The sequence below is a fragment of the Bos indicus x Bos taurus genome, chromosome 9, assembly GCF_003369695.1.
Source record: "Bos indicus x Bos taurus breed Angus x Brahman F1 hybrid chromosome 9, Bos_hybrid_MaternalHap_v2.0, whole genome shotgun sequence".
NCBI lineage: Eukaryota > Metazoa > Chordata > Mammalia > Artiodactyla > Bovidae > Bos > Bos indicus x Bos taurus.
In genome coordinates, this window is record NC_040084.1 from 28,567,439 (window position 1) to 28,589,685 (window position 22,247).

Sequence of the window (22,247 nt, forward strand, 5' to 3'; positions counted from 1 at the left end):
GGAAAACAACAGAATGGGAAAGACTAGAGATCTCTTCAAGAAAATTAGAGATACCAAGGGAACATTTCATGCAAAGATGGGCTCGATAAAGGACAGAAATGGTATGGACCTAACAGAAGCAGAAGATATCAAGAAGAGGTGGCAAGAATACACAGAAGAACTGTACAGAAAGATCTTCACGACCCAGATAATCACGATGGTGTGATCAATGACCTAGAGCCAGACATCCTGGAATGTGAAGTCAAGTGGGTCTTAGAAAGCATCACTACGAACAAAGCTAGTAGAGGTGATGGAATTCCAGTGGAGCTATTTCAAATCCTGAAAGATGATGCTGTGGAAGTGCTGCACTCAATATGCCAACAGATTTGGAAAACTCAGCAGTGGCCACGGGACTGGAAAAGGTCAGTTTTCATTCCAATCGCAAAGAAAGGCAATGCCAAAGAATGCTCAAGCTACCACACAATTGCACTCATCTCACACGCTAGTAAAGTAATGCTCAAAATTCTCCAAGCCAGGCTTCAAGAGTACGTGAACCATGAACTTCCAGATGTTCAAGCTGGATTTTGAAAAGGCAGGAACCGGAGATCAAATTGCCAACATCTGTTGGATCATCAAAAAAGCAAGAGAGTTCCAGAAAAACATCTATTTCTTCTTTATTGACTATGCCAAAGCCTTTGACTGTGTGGATCACAATAAACTGTGGAAAATTCTTCAAGAGATGGGAATACCAGACCACCTGACTTGCCTCTTGAGAAACCTGTATGCAGGTCAGGAAGCAACAGTTAGAACTGGACATAGAACAACAGACTGGTTCCAAATAGGAAAAGGAGTACGTCAAGGCTGTATATTGTCACCATGCTTATTTAACTTACATGCAGAGTACATCATGAGAAACACTGGGCTGGAAGAAGCACAAGCTGGAATCAAGATTGCCAGGAGAAATATCAATAACCTCAGATGTGCAGATGACACCACCCTTATGGCAGAAATCGAAGAACTAAAGAGCCTCTTGATGAAAGTGAAAGAGGAGAGTGAAAAAGTTGGCTTAACACTCAGCATTCAGAAAACTAAGATCATGGCATCTGGTCCCATCACTTCATGGCAATTAGATGGGGAAACAATGGAAACAGTGGCAGACTTTATTTTTTGGGGCTCCAAAATCACTGCAGATGGTGATTGTAGCCATGAAATTAAAAGATGCTGACTCCTTGGAAGGAAAGTTATGACCAACCTAGACAGCATATTAAAAAGCAGAGACATTACTTTGCCAACAAAGGTCCGTCTAGTCAAAAGTTATGGTTTTTCCAGTAGTCATGTATTGATGTGAGAGTTGGACAATAAAGAAGGCTGAGTGCTGAAGAATTGATGCTTTTGAATTGTGGTGTTGGAAAAGACTCTTGAGAGTCCCTTGGACTGCAAGATCAAACCAGTCCATCCTAAAGGAAATCAGTCCTGAATAGTCATCAGAAGGACTGATGCTTAACCTGAAACTCCAATACTTTGGTTACCTGATGTGAAGAACTGACTCATTGGAAAAGACCCTGATGCTGGGAAGGACTGAAGGCAGGAGGAGAAGGGAATGAAAGAGGATGAGATGGTTGGATGACATCACTGACTCAATAGATATGAGTTTGAGTAAACTCCAGGAGTTGATGATGGACAGGGAGGCCTGGCGTGCAGCAGTCCATGCTATCACAGAGTCTGACATGACTGAGCAACTGAACTGAACTGAAGAAAAATATAGAGCGAACATCAACATAGCCACTGATTGAATTAGGAAATAAAACTTTCCCAATGCATTTAAGTCCTCTTATATATCTCTCCCCAATCAACTTTCCCATTCATTAACCTCCAACATTCTTGTATTTGATTTACCAACGTACCTCTTTTGGGGGGATCTGTTACATATATCTCCAAGCAATCTATACTATTAATATCTCTGCCCTTTTTAAAGTTTGATAAAATATTCTGTTTAGCCATTCTCCTGCGACATTCTCTTCCTTAAAACCTAGCAGTACTAAAAAGGGCTCTCCTTCACTCACAGAGTGAAGACAGGTAATGAAGTCCTGTCCTGTGATGTCTCATAGAATCAGAGACAGCTCTAATGTGAACTTGGTGTTTTCTCAAGAGCACAGACAATGCAAAAACAGGGTTAACCTCATGATACTTAAAACAGTTTGAACCTGAGTTTACACATGAAGTTTCCAAGAGAGTGAATTAAAAACTGAAAATGACCATGTTAAAAATAATTCATTCTTCTTAAGGAAAAATAATTTGTTTTATTGTATAAATGACAATTTCAACAAGAGTATAAATTAGGTACAATTATGTAAACTGGAAGATAGGGTGCGTGCGTGTTCAGTTGTATCCCACTCTTTCGAACCCCATGGACTGTAGCCCACCAAGCTCCTCTGTCCATGGAATTTTCAAGCAAGAATACTGGAGCAGGTTGCCATTTCCTACTCCAGGAGAACTTCCTGACCCAAGGATTGAACCTGCATTTCCTGAGTCTCCTGCCTTGGCATTGGCAGACAGGTTCTTTACCACTGAGCCACCTAGGAAGTCCTGGAAGATAGGGTGTTTACATTCAAACATCATTCTAGTGATGGGCAATTTAAATACATTCGATATAATAAAAATTGAGAGTGCTACATTTTTGCATCATAAAAAAGCAAAGACAGGAATTATTCCTGTCCACTCAGTAACTCACAAAGATTTGCATAACAGTTTCCACAAACTGATCTCAGAAGCAGAGCATCGTTTCATTATCAAAGAGAACAAACTGTGAAATATTACAATCTGTGCTTCATATGATATTGTCTGAAGCAATCTGTATAAGAAATAACATCAAGATTCATAATTGCACAAATCTGAAAGATCTTACATTTTCCCTGACAAATTACACTGCTGTCGTAACTCACAAAGAAGTATTTGTAGTATTTTATGAACTGTTTACTCTCTTGGATTGCAAATTGTTTAGCTAACTTATACAAACTTTTTGGCTGCAAATCTTGAATGTCATAGGCCTGGGTCAGGTTATACTCCAGCTTCCAATTGGATTCTCCCTTTAGATTAGCATCTGTCAGGTTCAAGTAATACTGCAGCATATCCTATAGTTAAAAAATAGTTAAAAAGAGTAATAAAGCCTGGTTCATATTTTGGCATATAACATACTGCATAGCAAGTAGAGTTCTTATTAGCATTTATGTTATCTTCTTAATTTTAAAGTGTAGTCAATTTAAAAACTGAGAATCGTTTTTAAGGAAAAAGAGTCCCAATAGAAAAATCTATATTGTTTTGTTCATGTAAAATAGAATGAAAGAATATAATAGAAAATAATCCAATAGAAAATAATCCAACTATACAGAAAGATATACAGAATAAAAAGCCTTCAGTTTATACACCTCAGAAGTAACCACTGCTAACAACTGTCTATAAATCAGTTATATGCAGCAGGTGGCTTGTACAAGCCCACAAATGCTGTCAAATTTTCAGGAAACTCCAAGCTAGTTTATATCATTACCGCAGCTTGAAATTGGCCATTTGGGGAGTATTTATGCCATGGAAATTGGCAAACACTACAAAACAAAGCACCTTCCACCCCCCAGTGAGCCAGCTATTAAACGTTTACCAGCACTCCAGTGTATGCGTGCTGTTCCAGACTGTATGTACAAAAGAAATACAGGTATTTGATTTCTTTTTAGTATCTTTTTCATTTTTTCATAAAATGAAATCACACTATACAAACTATTTTGCACTTTAAAAAATGACATAGTGTTATAGCAGGTACATCTTTCTATGTCAGTGTATACACATACACATGAGTTTCAGATCTAAGAACAGGCAACTAATAGCTGTAAAACATTTCTTTTGGACTATTCTTATCAGTCAATTGTTGTATTATCTTTCTTAATTTAAAGTTGATGGATTAAAACCAGATTTCTCCTGCACTATTGTTTTTTGTAAAAACATGCTCCAGGGAATAATAGAACTGTTGCTTACTAAATTTACCTAGAAGAAAAATGCAGTTCCATCAGTAGAGACTTTACCTGAGAAATTCTTTTCAAATTACATATTTGTTGAAAGGTACAGTATTCATAAACTAAATGCCTAGCCTTTTGAAGGTGAATTGATATAAAGCTGACATTCAAAACACAAAAAAAGAAGACATCTTGAGATTTCAACATAAAGTACAACTTACAGTAGCTGTGTTGAAAACATTCAACTAAACTGATGAAAACTACATAGACATGCAAAACTATGAAGTCAATTCTAAAAGTTACACCAACTTACCAATAATTTATAATCACGAGGATCATACTGAAATAGTCTGACACCAGGATTGTTGGTCAGTCTCTCTAAAACACTTCTCACTGGAGTAACAGCAGGAGCCACAAACAAAGAATTTACTGGCTTTCCTAGACAAAACATATGTACATAAATGTATGTGTTTTTAACAATTGAGCTTAATAATATTAAAAAGTTTCAGATTAAACAGTCAAATAATGCATGATGCTTGATGGATCCTGATTTAAAACAACAGTAAAGAGACACTTTTGAGAAAACAGGGAAAGTTTTATTAGGAAGGAGATTAAAAGAATTATTGTTGGTTCTGTTAGTTAAGTTAATGGAATTATGATTATGTTGTTATCCAAATATTTTACCAATGTGTGATTCATGTAGTGTTGAAATACATTTAATGTTTGACATTTACTTTCAAATACCTCAAAAAAAAAAGAATCATGGGTAAAACAAATCTTGATAGATATTTGAATATCTCTGCTTTTATATATATTTGAAATTTTTCATGATAAAAAATCCAACTTATTACAAATATACACACATGAAAAATACAAGGCTAGTTTTTTTGTACTCCACCTATGACAATATTCCAATAATTACATAATAAGAATTTGATTAAAGTGTCACCATGTTTTATGTCTATTATAGGACTAAATTTCTTTCTGAGTAAAAAAGCTATCAAAGGCTGAAAAATGGTCATTTTTTACCAAGTCCAGTCATCCTAGATGAAAAAGGCAAAACATTTCAAAAATGTTCTCCAATTACTGAAATATATATATATATATATATTGATTTTTATCCTGGCTGACTACTAAAAAATCAAAACTTTTATTTTGTTAACTCTCAGTTTTCTGCCTTCATTCAGAAGTTATCTTTAAGAATAGATAATCATTGTCTTATTTAACGCAAGTGCTCCTTCTGTTTTTTTTCTTTTAATGCTGAGTAGATGACCATGTTGGTAAGCACTTTAAAGTTAAGAGCTTAATATATTTTACTTTAAACCACAGTAAACTGTGCTTTGCTCTTTAAATTCTAAGTAAAACTAGTCATAGCAAAAGAAACTCGAGGACTTCCCTGGTGGTCCAGCGGTTAAGAATCCATCCACCTACAGATGCAGGGGACACAGGTTTGGTCCCTGGTCCAGGAAGAGTCCACATGCTGAGGGACAACTAAGCCTGTGTGCCATAACTACTGAAGCCCGCACACCCTAGGGCCTGTACTCCCCAGCAAGAGAAGCCACAGCAATGAGAAGCATGCACCCCACAACTAGAGAAGCCCGCACGCAGCAGCAAAGACCCAGCGCAGTCAAAAATAAATACATTTTTTTTAAAGTATGGCAAAACCCACCACAATATTATAATTAGCCTCCAATTAAAAATAAATGAATAAAAAAAAAGAAAGAAAGAATCTTGAGTCTCACAAGTAAAACAAAAACAGTGCTTCTCTAAGCTTTCAGACCTAAAAGAACATTGGAGTGAGCTGAAGGTTTCAGAGGCTTTTGGGTCAACAGCGATCAGATGGTGATGGCTTTGGGAAGTTAATAAGAAGTCCAGCAATTGGACTAGATATAGTCTTACACGCTATAGGACTATATATATACTCATTGAAGGTAAGTGAGAACAAGCTAGTGCTGGCAAGTAGATTTAATAAACTTTAAATTTATTGGATCAGTAAAAGTTAATATTCACTATTTTGTGTAGCAAATGGATACAAATAGAACATTCTATTACCTTTTTTATCTGAAAGAACCATAATACTATCTCTGTGAGTATGTCCATAAAATTGTCCTGCAATGATGTCACTGTATTTTCTAAAAATGTCTATCAATTTCTCATTATGGTATTTTCTCATTGCTGAGATGCCCCTTGCATAAGGCAGATACCCCACTGGAACATGAGCTATGATGTACACCTGGGGAGAGAAACACAAAGAGGACTGATGGGATTCTTTCTGCACATTTATCATAACAAAAAGACATTTAGATACCCAAGATTGAAAGTACACTAATTAAACTTTAGAAAACAAATACACCATCTCTCCTACTCATTTATCAAAAAAGGAGAAATTATGAAACTATTAATGGTCTTAAATTTATACTTGTCTATTTAAACTGCATGGTTTATGATATAATAGTCTTCCCAGGTGGCGCTAGTGGTAAAGAACCCGCCTACCAATGCAGGAGACATGAGAGACGTGGGTTTGATCCCTGGGTTGGGAAGATCCCCTGGACATTATGATATTAGGTAACTGTGACCATGCTGCAGTCCATGGGATCGAAAAGAGAAGGACATGACTGAGCGACTGAACTGAACTGAACTGAACTGATCAAGCCTTAGAGCAAAATAAAACAAAACTGGCATCAACAAAAGAGCAAATCATGAACTGTTTCATGCAAGAACATCTTTAAATTTTAATACTTTTATTAATACCTGACCTCTTGCAAGTGTAATAAATTCACAAGTATAACCGTCTGTTTATCCCCAGTGATGTTGGTCTATGGCATCTACCTTCTCTTTATTTTGCTGAGAGATGTTCAGTGTATTTTCTAGCCATTCAAATTGATTTGCTGGATCAGTCTGATTTAGGGTCACGGAATTTGGGCCATAGTATAAGTTTGTGTTGAGACTGATGATCCGAAGTTTCGGATTATTTGAAACTTTCTGTGTATAAAAGCCACCTATAAAAACAAATTTTAAACATATTCTATTACTAAAATAATACACAGATACATAGACACTGTGAAAGCAAAAATCTTAATTAAGGTTTACAATCCTTTCAGGAAGGTTATACTTATTTCTCATTGCCTCGTTTGCACTTAAATAGGCTTATCATCGGATAAGAATCAGATTTAACAAACACTGAAAACCTTCTCTGTGTCAATTCCAGAGCTGCCACTTCCACATACTGAGGTCACAACAGTTGTATTTAACATTCTTATGAAAAGATAACTAGGCAATGAGGTACTGATTTTTATCAAGGAACGATTAACAAATCAACTTCTACCTTTGTATATTTGGGGAATTAAGATAAGAGATACAATGAAATCTAAAATCTAAAGAATGAGAACACTGAAGATACAATAGCAGATAAATCAAAGCTGCTAGACTCTCAGGTGAGATGGGGCTTAAATGCATAGCTGTGAACCAGTGAGCCAGTGACAGAACACTGCTGTCATGGCGCTTTCAGAGTTAGTGGACCTTGGCCCACTCACCATCCATGCCTCTCCTTGGCTTTCAAACATGGTAAGGCCTCTCGGAAAACTGGGCACAGAGACTCTTCAGAATTGGCACACCCAAGCAAACACTAAACATCTAAGTCCAAACGATATTAACTGGACAAAAACAGAGACAAAATAAGGCTGAGTAAATCTTTCACTTACCTTTCCTTAAAGTAGTAATAGCGTCTTCAGTCAGCCATGGTTTCCAGAGGTTTGCTACTGCATTGTACACTTTGCTGTTGACTACAGGCAGTTGATCCTGGCCACAAACAATATAATCCAACATTGAAACTCTGAAGATACATGGATGAATTAATTTAAACATGACTTGAGAGATTACTACCATAGGAGGCATCTGGAGATGCTGGAATACTAGATATACTTAATTTTTCAAGGAATTTATGGCTTTGTTGGGGAGATGGAGAACAAAATGCAAGCAGCCATCTATAAGACAGTATGCTAGGAACCATTGCAAGGATCTTGTGAGTGGAGAAACAAGAATAATCAAGGCTGCCCTAGAGAGTCAGCAGGGAGAGTGAGAAGAGCATTTGAACCAGACCTTGAAGAATGATTTCATCAAGTTGATAGGAAAGGGAATCAAAGTAAAAACAATGGCCCAGACACCAACATGGTGCCGTATACAGAAAAAAGCCCTTGTTTTGGCATAACTGAAGTACAAAATGGATGTGGGAGTGTGCTCATTAGACACTGAAGGCTACTTTGCCCCTGAAAATTTAAGTTCTGGTGTAGCATTCCTAGGAAGTGGAGAAAACGTCATGATTTCAGAATTAAACAAAGTCCTCTGAAATGTTAACACTAGTATAAAGCATTTTAACTTCTTGAAAGAAGACTTATAACCACATGTTTTTGATTTGAAGTCTCTTTATGTCAACCCTGAATATTCATTGGAAAGACTGATGCTGAAGCCGAAGTTCTAATACTTTGGCCACCTGATGCAAAGAGCCGACTCACTGGAAAAGACCCTGATGCTGGGAAAGACTGAAGCCAAAAGGAGAAGAGGGTGGCAGAGGATGAGATAGATAGCATCACCGACTCAATGGAATGAATTTGAGCTAACTCTGGGAGATAGTGAAGGACAGGGAAGCCTGGCGTGCTGCAGTCCATGGGGTCGCAAAGAGACACGACTCACTGACTAAACAACAACTCTTCATGTTAGCCTAAATCATATCATTTTGATTTTCTAAATATTATATGTATAATATATTAGACAGTATTTTTATCATCCTACTTTATCATATCATTATTAAAGAACCCTTATGGTGACATAAGCTCTAGACAAGAAAAATAAAGCTTCAAGAAAATAGATACTGAATAAAAACTCAGAAATCATTTGTGAAATTGAGTGATTATTTCTATTTTCTTTTCAAAAAATTATACTAAAAAACTGAAGCCATTTTCTTCACTTTCTTCATTTCCCTCTGTATATTGGTGACCCAGACCTATTTCTTCAAGGAGTTTCACTGACATCATTAATTAAAATGCTTTACCTTTTTAAAAATGACATTCAAGTCACATTAGTTCCTAATACATATGCCTAATACTGAACTGAATACATGATTAAAATATAACTATATTCAGGGAAAGTTGTAAGCAAATGACTTCTTTTAACTGAAGGTAAGTATTCAAAGTATATTTTCAGTTTGTGTCAGAGATCGGAGTGATCTGTCTGAAAGCTACACAGTGGCTTTGCCCAATCTAAATCCTAATCAAACATTGGTAAGCATCATCATCATAAAAAAACCTAACATTTTAGCCATTTGTTTACTTCAGGATGGATGCCAAGATACTGGTATAGTCATGTAGAGTCAAAATTATATAAACATTACCCTAGACTTTTCTCTCTACTTTAAACATGAGAAATATGAGCAACAGAGTTACGTGATTTATTCAGGGAGAGCTTGTCAGTTCCAGTTCAGTTCAGTCGCTCAGTTGTGTCCGACTCTTTGTGACCCCATGAATCGCAGCACACCAGGCCTCCCTGTCCATCACCAACTCCTGGAGTTCACTCAGACTCACGTCCATCAAGTCAGTGATGCCATCCAGCCATCTCATCCTCTGTCGTGCCCTTCTCCTCCTGCCCCCAATCCCTGCCAGCATCAGAGTCTTTTCCAATGAGTCAACTCTTCACATGACGTGGCCAAAGTACTGGACTTTCAGCTTTAGCATCATTCCTTCCAAAGAAATCCAAGGGCTGATCTCCTTTAGAATGGACTGGTTGGATCTCCTTGCAGTCCAAGGGACTCTCAAGAGTCTTCTCCAACACCACAGTTCAAAACCATCAATTCTTCGGTGCTGAGCTTTCTTCACAGCCCAACTCTCACATCCATACATGACCACTGGAAAAACCATAGCCTTGGCTAGATGGACCTTTGTTGGCAAAGTAATGTCTCTGCTTTTGAATATGCTATCTAGGTTGGTCATAACTTTCCTTCCAAGGAGTAAGCATCAGTTCCAGAGCTAGATATAAATTCCACATCTTTCTACCATCACTTTTATATCCAATTATCCATTGCACAATGGGAAGTGGTACCATCCACAGTTAGGCGGCACCAGCTTTGCCAGTGTAGGAGTATATAAGGATGCTGGTCTGGGCTGCTTCCTTGAGTAGTAATGGGAAGAAATCCTTGGGCTGTCCATATGAATATCTACTTCTGACATAATGGGTGGGAACTTGTGTCTGTATGTTTATGTAGCTATGTTTATATACACGTTGATGGGAGAAATAACACATCCAATTTATTTATTACTAATATTCACCAGAATTTTATCTCAGATATGAGTAGCCTCTAGGTGAATTTGTTGTGGGGCTTTCATGTTACATTTGACATTCCTGAAACTGGGATGGAAGGAAAGATGGCAAAATAGTAGAAAGAAGATTTTCAGATACAAGATCACAAGCCAGAAAGAGGAAAAAATTAGCTGTTTAAGGTAAAAGGCTGCCCAATTTATCCTAGTTATACGTGTAATAGGATATATTTTAGACTTCGATAGTACCTATATCTTTGAATTATTATATGATTTGGCTTCACAAAAAGAAGGCAAAGAAAAAAGTAAAATGAAACCAATCCTCAGAGGAGTTAGGAAACACGTGTCCCGTGTCCCTGCTTCATGCTACCACCACTCCACTGACTGAGGGCTTATAATGTGCCAGGTAGGAAACTATGCCCTTTCCACCGAGCATCACTCAGATCAGATCAGATCAGATCAGTCAGTCGTGTCCGACTCTTTGCGACCCCAGGAATCGCAGCACACCAGGCCTCCCTGTCCATCACCAACTCCCGGAGTTCACTGAGACTCACATCCATTGAGTCAGTGATGCCATCCAGCCATCTCATCCTCTGTCGTCCCCTTCTCCTCTTGTCCTCAATCCCTCCCAGCATCAGAGTGTTTTCCAATGAGTCAACTCTTCGCATGAGCATCACTAATTCTCCCCAAAACTTTGCAAGGTTAAGTATTACTGCTCTTGTTTACAAATGATCAGGGATAATTACATGCATTACTCAAGTTGCTCAGCTATTAGAAGCAGGACAGGTTTTTAAATTCTAATGAATGTGACACTAAACCCCACAGGTTTCCATTACAGCAGTCTGTCTGTCACCTAAAGCTTATAAAAACAATGTGTGTAACCTCTGGTTCCTGGAGACTGTCCACCTCCAGCCCTCTGCTCTGTGTGGTCTCATGTTTCAACAGTAACAAAAGCTGATCACTATGTTAAGAGGCTGACTGTCACCAAGACTCACATATTATTCATCTCAAGACTAGAGGCCAGACCCAGGAAGTCACTTAAACTTAAGCTTGTCCTAAAGTGCAACTTTCAAAGTCACAGTATTTAGATTAATTAACTAATATAATCAAGACCCTTATTAAGCAGTCTTTTGACATGAGATGGAAAAGATATTCTAAACACAGAGCAAACGCAGACAAAGAAAGGCATGAAAGTAAACACCATGTTCAGGAAATGCTGATACGTTAGTCTGGCAAGAGCAAAGGACCTGTGAAAGGATGTTTGTTCAGCTGAACACAAAAGATACAGGATGTGGGCTCTGCCACTGAGTGACTGAGCAGTTAAAGGAGCACAGTTCTGGGCCTCAGTTTCCTCATTTATAAACTGAAGAGTTAATCTAGACCAAGGGTCAGCAAACTGTTTCTATACGGGGTCATATAATCAATATGGTAACTATTCTCTGCTGTCACAGTACACAATCAACCACAGGTAAAACAGAAAGAACAGCCATGACTCTATTCCAATAAAACTTTTATTTACAAAATCAACTGTCAGGCCATATCCTGACCACAGGCCCTGGTTTGTCAAGCCCTGCAATAATCTCTAAGATCTCTTGAATCTGAACAAATGTAAGATTCTACACTGCTACAGCAGATCCCTGTTACTGGAACTGCTATCCGACTGTTATGCACAGGCAGTTTAATAAAACAGCCACTCTAATAAAGGTTGAAGCCTAAGTTGTATCAGACATTAAAAATATTCTGAACATACTCTCTGCCTTGAATTATATTTTGAACATGGACTTCCCTTCCCTTCTTCCCTTCCCATAGAAGGGAAGATAATTCTCTATGCTTTGTTTTTAATCACAATCCAGCTTAGATCAGAGCATGAGTAGCTTAGTATGTCTAATAGAAATTCTAAAGTATGTAAACATTTGTCAATATTAACCTTTTTATGCTAGCCTGAACATGAAAATTAAAATGAACAAAATAATTAAAAAAAAAAAACTGAGGAAGAATAAGAAGGAAATCACAAATTAATAACCCATCAACTAATAATCTGCTTCCAAAACCCCACTATGGACATAACTTTTTTGAACTATTAAGAGTCAGTTTTAAGTCCCCAAACCATGTGTCTTGCCATCCTTGATGGTTAGTGTTAAGAGCACACTCTACTTCCACAAGCCCTGATCCCATGCTCTGTTATCAACCAGTTAGTTGCAAAACTTTGACACTACTGATGGGGAAAATCCTTCAAGCATTTCCAGAAGTTGTGGTCAAATTTACCTGTGGCCAGTAGTCATGATTACCCAATGCAGGGAAAACCTGGAGATTTGGAAAGAGACGCTGGATAGTGGTCGTGATATTAGCAATCACATTTATGACTTTGTCTGTTGAGAGTTCAAGCACTGGAACATGAGGTGGGCTATCCCTGCAAAGAAGACAGAATCATAGAAAACAAAATCGTCTTCTATAAAAAGTCACTAGACTCTTGTGTAAAGCTTTGCTGAAGTGTCATTGTCGAAGTCAACCATAAATCAACAGATGATAAAGAGCTGATAAACTACTCTGCACTTACTTTTGTTCCACTGAGAACCCTAAAGAAAAAGAAAACCTATGAAATACAAAAGATAAACTGAAAATGTCAGCCTATTTCATTGCCTGACTGAAGATTTATAAGAGGCAAAAATGCTTAGTAATTAAAAGCACAGACTCCAGCTGTGCTTATAGCTTATAGCTTATAGCTGTGAGCACTTGGACAAGCTACTTAGATGCTCAGGGCCTTAATGTCCTTATCTGTAAAATGGGAAGAATAATAACAATTTCTATTGCGGAGATTGAACGAATTACAACGTATAAGTTAAAATAAGGCCATGATCATTATTGCGGGTACAGGAAATACAGAACTCTTCACTCTGTCGTGATGAATAGAATTAGTTAACTACACCACCAGAAGATGATGTTTGTAAAATCGCTATCACAGGTTAATTCCCATTGCTGACTTTTGTTTTTTGATTATTTAACCAAGACTTATTATCACATTAATAAACATCTCAAGATAATGACACAAAAAGCTATTTATAAACTCATCTCTTAGTTAATATGGACATATTTCTAGAGGATATATTCTAAACAAATAAAACTGGGATTTTGAAAGTTTTTCTTATGCCTAATAATGCTGACTTATTTGATCTAGTATTTGTTAAGCACCAATAATTCTTAACATGTAAATTAAGTTTCTGATGAAATTCAACATCTTAATGAAGCTTAGGACACTGTAGATATATACTCAGTAACTATATGATATTTATGTAATCACTCACCCTGTCCATATCATAAAAGATACTTTTTGTCCTGAATTTTTAATAAAATCAAGTGCTGAAAAAATGAGACGATATGGAGAATCACACATTACATCTCCAAAAGGACCAGGATCTGAGGCTTCTGCACCTTTGGAGGAAGCGCACACTTTCGTGTGGTCACCTGTGATGTGGTAAGTAGGATCTAAGTGGAAGTCCGTCACGTGCCAAAACTGTCCTGTTGATGAGAAAACAAGTGGTGTTAAACCTACTTCTCTTTTGGAATTGCCATACAAATATTTACAGTAAGACGAAACAGGAGTTCCATTCTGTGTTAGAGGAAAGCCTTAGCAATTTAAATATCCATGTGCTGAGTAGCTCAGTAGTCCTGTCCAACTTTTTGTGAACCCAGGGACTGTAGCCCTCCTGGCTCATCTGTCCATGACATTTCCCAGGAAAGAATACTGGAATGGATTTACACTTCCTTCTCCAGAGGATCTTCCCACCCCAGGGATCAAACCCACGTCACTTGCATCTCCTACATTGGCAGGTGGATTCTTTACTGCTAGTGCCACCGGGGAAGCCCAAATATCCATATGCCCTGAAATTAAGCACAGTCTTTCCCTGTGAGAAATACTGACTCTAAAGATAGTACGAAGATTTTACCAGAATTCACTACTTGCACACAACAAAATTGATGAAATCAGTGACAGCGTGACTACTTAACAATGACCTGATAACAAACATAAGTTTTCATAGTGATATACATGGAAACCCCTTTCTGGGAAGTCCATAATAATCCCATATATTGTATCTTAATATGCTTATTAAGGAAGAAGCTTAATATGCTTAAGGAAGAAGCATATCTTCTTCCTTATAGAACTTAATGTTTTAGAAATTATTTTCTTCTTGTAGAAAAATGGACATAAAAATATGATGTGTTTTGTTAGGGTTACACAGTGAAGAGATTGCAGATGTTTGTATGTATGTTAGTCGTTCAGTCACGTCTGACTCTTTGCCACCGCATGGACTGTAGCCAGCCAGGCTCCTGTGTTCATGGAATTCTCCAGGCAAGAATATGGAAATGGGTAGCCATTGCCTTCTCTAGGGGATCTTCCCAACCCACGTATCCGCATCACAGGCAGATTCTTTACTGTCTGAGCCACGAGGAAAGAGATTTCAGAACTTATAACTAAAAAATCTTGCTCCTAATTTCGTGTAAAACCTTGCCTCTCAACATTAATGGAAAATGAGTCTTTAGCTTTCAGCCAAAAATAGCCATTGCTAGAGGTTCTCAAAAGCTATTTAATAGAGGAACATCTTCTATTATACACAGTCTAAAATGTTAATAATAACATTAAGGGAAGCATTTGTTAAAGAAGATGCTTCCATTTGGGTTTTCAGGGAGAAGCCCAGGAACCATTTGATAGCACCCTTGCTTGGAAATCATCTTGACAAAGATTCTTTCATTGAAGGAAACACTAGTACTAATAAGCATAGTAGCAGCCCTCTTTATTAAGTATTCACCATATGCCAGACATTGTGGAAACAACTGAAATATACTACGCAATTTCATTCTCAAAACTACTTCTTAAGCAGGAATCCCTGTTCCTATTTTAGAGTTGAGAAATTAATAATGGGTCAATTATAACATTTGCTCTAGTATATACAGCTTTAGAAACAGGAGAGCCAAAATCTGAACCCCCATTTTGAAAGGCTCTCAAGTTTGCCCTCAAGTTTGATTTACATATATCTTCATGAGACTTTTTCACGCTTTGAATTTTGAGCTTAATCTGCTAATGACTAATTTACAATAGGAAACACATCAGAAGTGACAGAGTAGCAACATACCACACCAAAAGCATGGAAAAAATGAGCAGAATACAAAGTTTTATCTATACAAATAATAAAAAGCTAAGTTTGCACCTGAGAAAATACTTGAATAAAACCCAAAGCTGGATAATAAAGTAGAAAATTGAAAGCAGTTGATTTAAGGTGGAAAAGGCATATTATATATATTTGGGATGTTGTTTCTCCACGATGTTGTTACAATAGCACATTTTAAGCCCATAGCTAAGAAGTGGTAGATAAAAAAATCCAGAACAAAGTAGTCCTCAAATAGTCTTCATGGTCAATTACTTGGTATTCAGTCCTCATTTGAAAACTTTTGCCATGAATAATTTATTTTATTCCATAATGCAGAAAGTACTCCAACTTTTTCCCAGCTTGGACCTACTTTACTCAGCACGTAAAGTGGATTGGCAGATAACTCAGAATTATCCTGGAGACAGCTCTTTCTTGGGGTATAAATATACACTGCATCTCAGTTTTATGTAAATATGTATATTATTCAAAGAATGTTAAGGTGTGTAGTGAACTTACAAGCAGAAAAGCATAGTGTTATGGTTAAGAATGGGGGCTCCACAGACTTCCCTGGCAGTCCAGTGGTTAAGACTATGTGCTCCCAAAGCTGGGGACATGGGTTCAAGTCCTGGTTAGGGAACAAAAGTCCCACATGCCCCGCCACATAGCAAAATAAATAAATAATTTTAAAAATAAAAATTAAAAATGAATAGGGGCTCCAGAGTTAGACTGCCTGACTTCAAACCCAAGCTCTTCTTCCCAATCTAGTTGTATGATCTTGGCCTGTTTCATCTGTAAAATGGAAATAATATTATTGTCTACTGAATAAGAGTTAAGTGACTTAGTAGAAATAAAGGCCTGGTACTTGGTAAGCTCAGCATTAGTTATATTATTCTTCATTTGTAATGTCAAGTTTGCATTTGACACTGAATTTCCTCATTTCCAAGTAGTGGAAATGTATTGAGTGCTTACTTTAATACTGTTTCTTATGCTTTGCATGTATTTACTGACCACTATTTTCATTTTACAGATAAGTCCAAATCACATACGTCATATGCAACAGAACTAAGACAGCAATTCCAGAAATCTGATTCCAGAGTTGATACTGTTCTGAACAACTGCACACAGTGCCTCAGCGTGTTAGTTCACATGCAAAAGTCCTTTCAGAATAACAGTCCTTCCACCTCACTTGCCTCATGCAAAATAGGTAACACACCTACAGGAAATACTGCGTCAAGTAAGGGACAGGAAATTACTAATATATTACATTTTTCTAAACAAAACTTTTGTAAAACAAAGCTGGAAACACATTGAAGACACTCGTCTGATGTAACCTGTTACGTGGATTTATACATCCCCAGCATCTAGAAAATGTCTGATCTATGGTAGGTTCCCAATAAACATTCTTTAATTTAGGCACAGGAAGATTCAGGATTTCCTCAAGATCACATGGTGACTCGGTAATGAAAGCTGAAATGCAACCAGTCTCTCCAGATTTTCAGTCTAGCACTCTTTCCACTACCATTGCACTGCTGAACATGTCAGTAGGGGGTAATTATTTAGATACACTGAAGGGTGTCTTTAAGGAGAAGCCAAGAACGGAGCCCTGATAGGTTCTTAACCCGGGATTTATCAATAATAAACATCTAGAGACCTCACCTCCTGCCTCTAATGAAATGTATACAAAATCCTGTTTGTGTGTGTGTGTCCAAGGCTATAGACCTGGCCTGTGGCAGAGCCCACACTTCAACCCAGATTCTCTGGTTCACAGTCCAACATGCTTTTCACTACTCAATTATCACATCTTGTTTGGCAAATAGGGAAATCTCATGTGTCTCAGTGGTAAAGAATCCACCTGCAATGCAGGTGACACAGGTTCGATTCCTGGGTCAGGAAGATCCCTGGAGAAGGAAATAGCAACCCATTCCAGTATTCTTGCCTGAAAAATCCCCTGGACAGAGAGGAGCCTGGCGGACTACACACAGTCCATGAGGTCTCAAAGAGTCAAACATGGCTTAGTGACTAAATCTTTTAGAAGATTCTCACAAATGTATATTGGGTGTTTGAACCCTGTCCCCCCTCTCCCCGTCTCTTCCTCAGGCAACAACTCTGAGTAGCTTCCTTACAGAAACAAGGAGCTGTGGAGATTCACCAGACCACAGAAATCTGTCATGGAGGCCTTCAGCAACCAGACCCTTAAAACCAAAAGGTGAATTTGCCAAGGGCTGGCCTCCTGCAATCTAGGACATTTTATCTCAGAATCCTAAACAGCCACATAATTGAAGAAAGACAGCTTTAATGAAAGCAGAAATCAGCATACATAAGTATTTGGGGACAATTTTTTGTTACGACCGACAGTTGGGAAACCAGACTGACAGTTCTAGCTTTCAAATGAGTCATGAGCAGCTGAGTCATGAGGACTTGGCTCTTGGACAAATAGGCGTGTGAGAAAGTAAAGTGATAAAGATAAGCAGTCTCAGCAGTCAGCACTGCGCTGTTTCAGAGACAGCTATGCCCAAACCACAAAACATAAAAATAACTCCACCTTGCCCATTTCCCCCTCCTCTAGATAACAGAGCCACCACCAGCACTTGTGTGCGGAGTCTGTGTCCAACTCTTTGTGACCCTATGAATTGCAGCCCATAGGATTCTCCAGGCAAGAATACTGGTGTGGGTTGCCATGCTCTCCTCCAGGGGATCTTCCCAACCCAAGGTTGAACTCATGTCTCCTACACTGGAAAGCTGTTTTTTTTTTTTTTTTTTTTTTTTTTTTTACCACTGAGTCCCCTGGGAAGCCCAGATAACTGAGCAATTCTATTTGAAAATGAGTCAGGGAGGTGGGGATATCCTGACACTGAAGGCTCATATGGCATCATAACATCTCCCATCCAACGTTTATCTATTCAGGACCAGTGGTTCTCAAACTCCAGCATCTACCAGAATCAGCTGAAGGGTTTGTTACACGGATGGTTGGGGTTTCGGATTTAGTAAGACTTCAGTTCAGTTCAGTCTCTCAGTCGTGTCCGACTCTTTGCGACCCCATGAATCGCAGCACGCCAGGCCTCCCTGTCCATCACCAACTCCCGGAGTTTACTCAAACTCATGTCCATCGAGTCGGTGATGCCATCCAGCTATCCCATCCTCTGTCGTCCCCTTCTCCTCCTGCCCCCAATCCCTCCCAGCATCAGGGTCTTTTCCAATGAGTCAACTCTTTGCATGAGGTGGCCAAAGTATTGGAGTTTCAGCTTTAGCATCAGTCCTTCCAATGAACACCCAGGACTGATCTCCTTTAGAATGAACTGGTTGGATCTCCTTGCAGTCCAAGGGACTTGGGGGTGACTAAAAACTTGCACTTTTAACCCGTTTAGGTGATGCTGGGGCTCTTGGTCCCAGACTTCACTTTGAGAATCACTTCCGTCCAGGTAGGCGTTGGGAATGAATAAAACTGACTCTGCCCTCAGAGAACCCAAGGGCGTCCAGGTAAAGTGAAATGAAGGCCCCGAGCGTTCTAACGTAGCCTAACGAGTAGGGAGCGCGGTGCCTGCGGCCGTGCTGTGGTTGGTGAAGTAGGACGAAAAGGTCACCAAACTTGGCGAGCAAGATGGAATAAACTCCGAGTCGCACTGAAATGTACACTGCTGAGCGATTGAAACCCGGCAGCTCCCCCGCCCTACAAGGGCAGATTCGGGGCCCCTGGGAATGCGGGACATCCAGCCCCCAGCTTCTTTTTTCCCTCGAGACACCCAATGTTTCCTTCCTTTTGCCCGGGAGCAAAACACATATGGAGACACAAAGTGAAAACAACTGCACGAGAAGAGCAGCGCCCCTGCAGTGCCCCCACTGTTGTCAGCCAGTCCCGATCTCCCCGCCGAGCCGAGCGGCACTCTGGTGCCTCCGTCACCTCGCCCTCCCCGCGTCCCGCAACGGGGCCACAGTCCCGGATCCCGGGCCCTTGGCGCAGGCGCCCCGCTGCCCACTCGCTGTGCTCGCTTCGCGCATGCGCTGTGGCCGCGGCTCTCGGGCAGCTCCAGGGACGGAAAGGATACAACGACTCACCCACCGCGGGACCAGTGCCAGCGGGAGCCAGAGGCAGTCCGAGGCCGGGGCGGCAGTGCCAGGCGGCTAGCAGGCAACAGACAAGCGCCCCCAGCCGCGCCATCGCGAGTTGCAGCCACGGATCTGGGAGACTCTTGCTGTAAGCAGACTCCCCTGGACCGTGGGACCTGGGGAATCCGGGAGGAGGTAGAAGACCTCTGCGGTTGTTAACGCCCAGCGGTCACGTGCTAGATTCCTATTCCTCAACGAGTACGTTCTCTTGACCTTCAGCAGCTGTCTGGCGATTACCTGGTTTATTGTTGTTTCTAAATCGGCGACAGGTCCCGGAAGGAATGTGCTTGAGGCAACCCCGCGCAGATTGGGTCCCCTAAGTGCCACTTAACCCTAAGTGTATGGGTCTCCTCCTCAGAAGTGATGCAGAGAACCTCCAAGTGTCTTGATTTGAGCCAGGTCAGCAGAGATTTCGAATACAGTGGATCTGAGTGTGGTCCCTGGAACAGCAGCCTCAGCACTATCTGGGAAGTTGAGTTAGAAGTGAAAATTTCCCAATAGACTTGCCCCAAAGCTGTTGAGCCACAAACAGGACCTGAAGCCTAGTCCTTTGTGTGTCCAAGTCCTCCACAAGATGCTAAAGTTGTGGTGACGTTTGAGAACCACTACTCAGAAACACTGCACTTCCCAGGGGCACTAGTGGTAAAGAACTCGCCTGCCAATGCAGGAGATAAAGGAGAGGTCAGTTTGATCCCTGGGTGGAAAAGATCCCTTGGAGGAAGGCATGGCAACTTACTCCAGTATTCTTGCCTGGAGAATCCCATGGACAGAAAAGCCTGGCAGGCTAGGGTCCACGGGGTCCCGAAATACCAGACACGACTTGAGTGACTTAGCACTCACACTAGGTTTCAGTTTTTGTTTATCTGGGGTTTTTCTTTGCTTGCTTGGTTATTTTTGCAGTTGAGTTAGAGCAGTGTCTCAGAACTGTGTTGTATGCATTCCAGAGATAATGGAAATATTTATGGAAATCTATATATGGAAATCATATATACAACTGGTGGGTTTTATTCTTCAAGGAATTTTTGAAGATAATCTGACAAAGGAGCCAAGATTCCCAATCTTCCTTGGGTTCTGTGTTCCTTGTGATATCACTTATGAGGATTCTGATCCCTTCAAGATAAAGGAGCATATAATTTAAATTTATAGGATATGGAATTCCTTTGAAGAAGAAAAAAACCTTCCAGAATTACTAACCTCATAAAAAATGTTACCAAGTGTATTTGTTTCCCAACAGAGAAATTCTTATTTTGTATGCTGTGTAATTTAATGGGAAAGTGTCTCATAAAAAAGGCTTTGAAATGGGAATCAAGGTGCCTCCATTTTCTGTTTCGTGTCTTGCCAGGGAACTTCCCAGGTGGCAGAGTTGGTAAAGAATTCTCCTCCCAGTGCAGGAGATGCAGGTTTGATCCCTAGGTCGGGAAGATCCCCTGGAAAAGGAAATGCAACGCACTCCAGTATTCTTGCCTGGGAAATCCCATGGACAGAGGAGCCTGGTGGGCTACAGTCCACAGGCTGGCAAAGAGGCAGACAGGACTGAGCTATTGAGCATACAGGCATGTCCTGCCAGGGCTGTTCAAGTTCTGCCATGGCTTTAGGATGATTCAAAAGCCTTTGGACAACCAAAATGCTTTCTAATTGTGGAAAAAATGGTCCTTGGAAAACAACCTTAAGGACAGTAAAAATAACTTGCATGTTTCTAGGACAAACATTTTGAAAGACAGAAAAAAACTTTTAAAATTCATAAAAATAGAGATTCTCACTTTTTCTTTTGCCAGTTTTCTTGTGTGTGTGTGTGTTTATGAGAAAAGAATTGAATTTTTATTTCACATCACATGCAAAGTTCCGAAAAAGATCAAGAGAGAAAAATAAAACTTAAAACATGAGCATATCTTTAACTTACAGGCTAAAAAAGAATTTCTTACATTAAAAGCACATCAAGGGGCTTCCCTGGTGGTCCAGGGGCTGAGACCTCACACTCCTAATGCAAGGTGCCCAGGTTCAAACCCTGGTCAGGGAACTGTATCCCACATGCCGTCTTTTACTGATGTTCAGTCAGTTTTACTGAAAGTAAACTGATTGTGAAATAATTCTTCAGTCAGTAAGCATGAAATATGGCATACACATTTTGAAACTTAAGCAATGCTTCCATTTTTAAAAGGTGCTATGTTAAAAAAAAAAAAAGGTACTATATTGAGTTAATGGGTAGAAACATTATCTTCCCTTCAACTCTCTCCCCTCTGTTTTGTTTTCCTTTATACCTTGTCTCTAAGGCGCACAAAGCTACAATGCCTTAACATCTCTGGGTGTATAGCTCACGCCTCACATGTATTTGTAGGTCCCCATGTTCTAAAGGTCTGTCTAGTCAAAGCTATGGTTTTTCCAGTAGTCATGTATGGGTGTGAGAGTTGGACTATAAAGAAAACTAAGCGCAGAAGAATTGATGCTTTTGAACTGTGGTGTTGGAGAAGACTCTTGAGAGTTGCTTGGACAGCAAGGAGATCCAACCAGTCCATCCTAAAGGAAATCAGTCCTGAATATTCATTGGAAGGACTGATGCTGAAGATGAAACTCCAATACTTTGGCAAGGTATTGATGCAAATACCTGATGCAAAGAACTGATTCATTTGAAAAGACCCTGATGCTGAAAGGATTGAAGGCAGGAGGAGAAGGGAAAGACAGAGGATGAGATGGTTGGATGGCATCACCGATTCAAT

At 39.6% G+C, this 22,247-nt stretch overlaps 1 protein-coding gene across 2 annotated transcripts; it reads right to left on the bottom strand.

Annotated features, from left to right (window-relative positions):
* Positions 1–2,249: 2,249 nt before the first annotated feature.
* Positions 2,250–21,942, bottom strand: SMPDL3A (sphingomyelin phosphodiesterase acid like 3A). Of its 2 annotated transcripts, none has more exons than XM_027551089.1 (8): positions 19,483–21,942; positions 13,588–13,801; positions 12,551–12,695; positions 7,682–7,778; positions 6,810–6,979; positions 6,033–6,213; positions 4,294–4,418; positions 2,250–3,110 (listed from the first exon to the last, which is right to left on the bottom strand). In XM_027551089.1, the coding sequence occupies exons 1-8, from the start codon at positions 19,583–19,585 to the stop codon at positions 2,793–2,795; spliced, it is 1,353 nt and encodes a 450-aa protein (XP_027406890.1). In that variant the 5' UTR covers positions 19,586–21,942; the 3' UTR covers positions 2,250–2,792. The 2 variants fall into 2 exon arrangements, with proteins under 2 accessions (XP_027406890.1, XP_027406891.1); XM_027551090.1 differs by having other exon boundaries at positions 19,771–19,845.
* Positions 21,943–22,247: the final 305 nt, after the last annotated feature.

What these genes read in the sequence shown, in the direction of transcription:
- SMPDL3A (XM_027551089.1), bottom strand. Translation starts at nt 19,585, where the DNA reads ATGGCGCGGCTGGGGGCGCTTGTCTGTTGCCTGCTAGCCGCCTGGCAC. An exon ending in TATTACTACTTTAAGGAAAG is followed by an intron (nt 6,980 to 7,681) that starts GTAAGTGAAAGA and finishes TTGTTTTTATAG; the next exon opens with GTGGCTTTTATACACAGAAA. An exon ending in GGTTCTTTCAGATAAAAAAG is followed by an intron (nt 4,419 to 6,032) that starts GTAATAGAATGT and finishes TGTTTTGTCTAG; the next exon opens with GAAAGCCAGTAAATTCTTTG.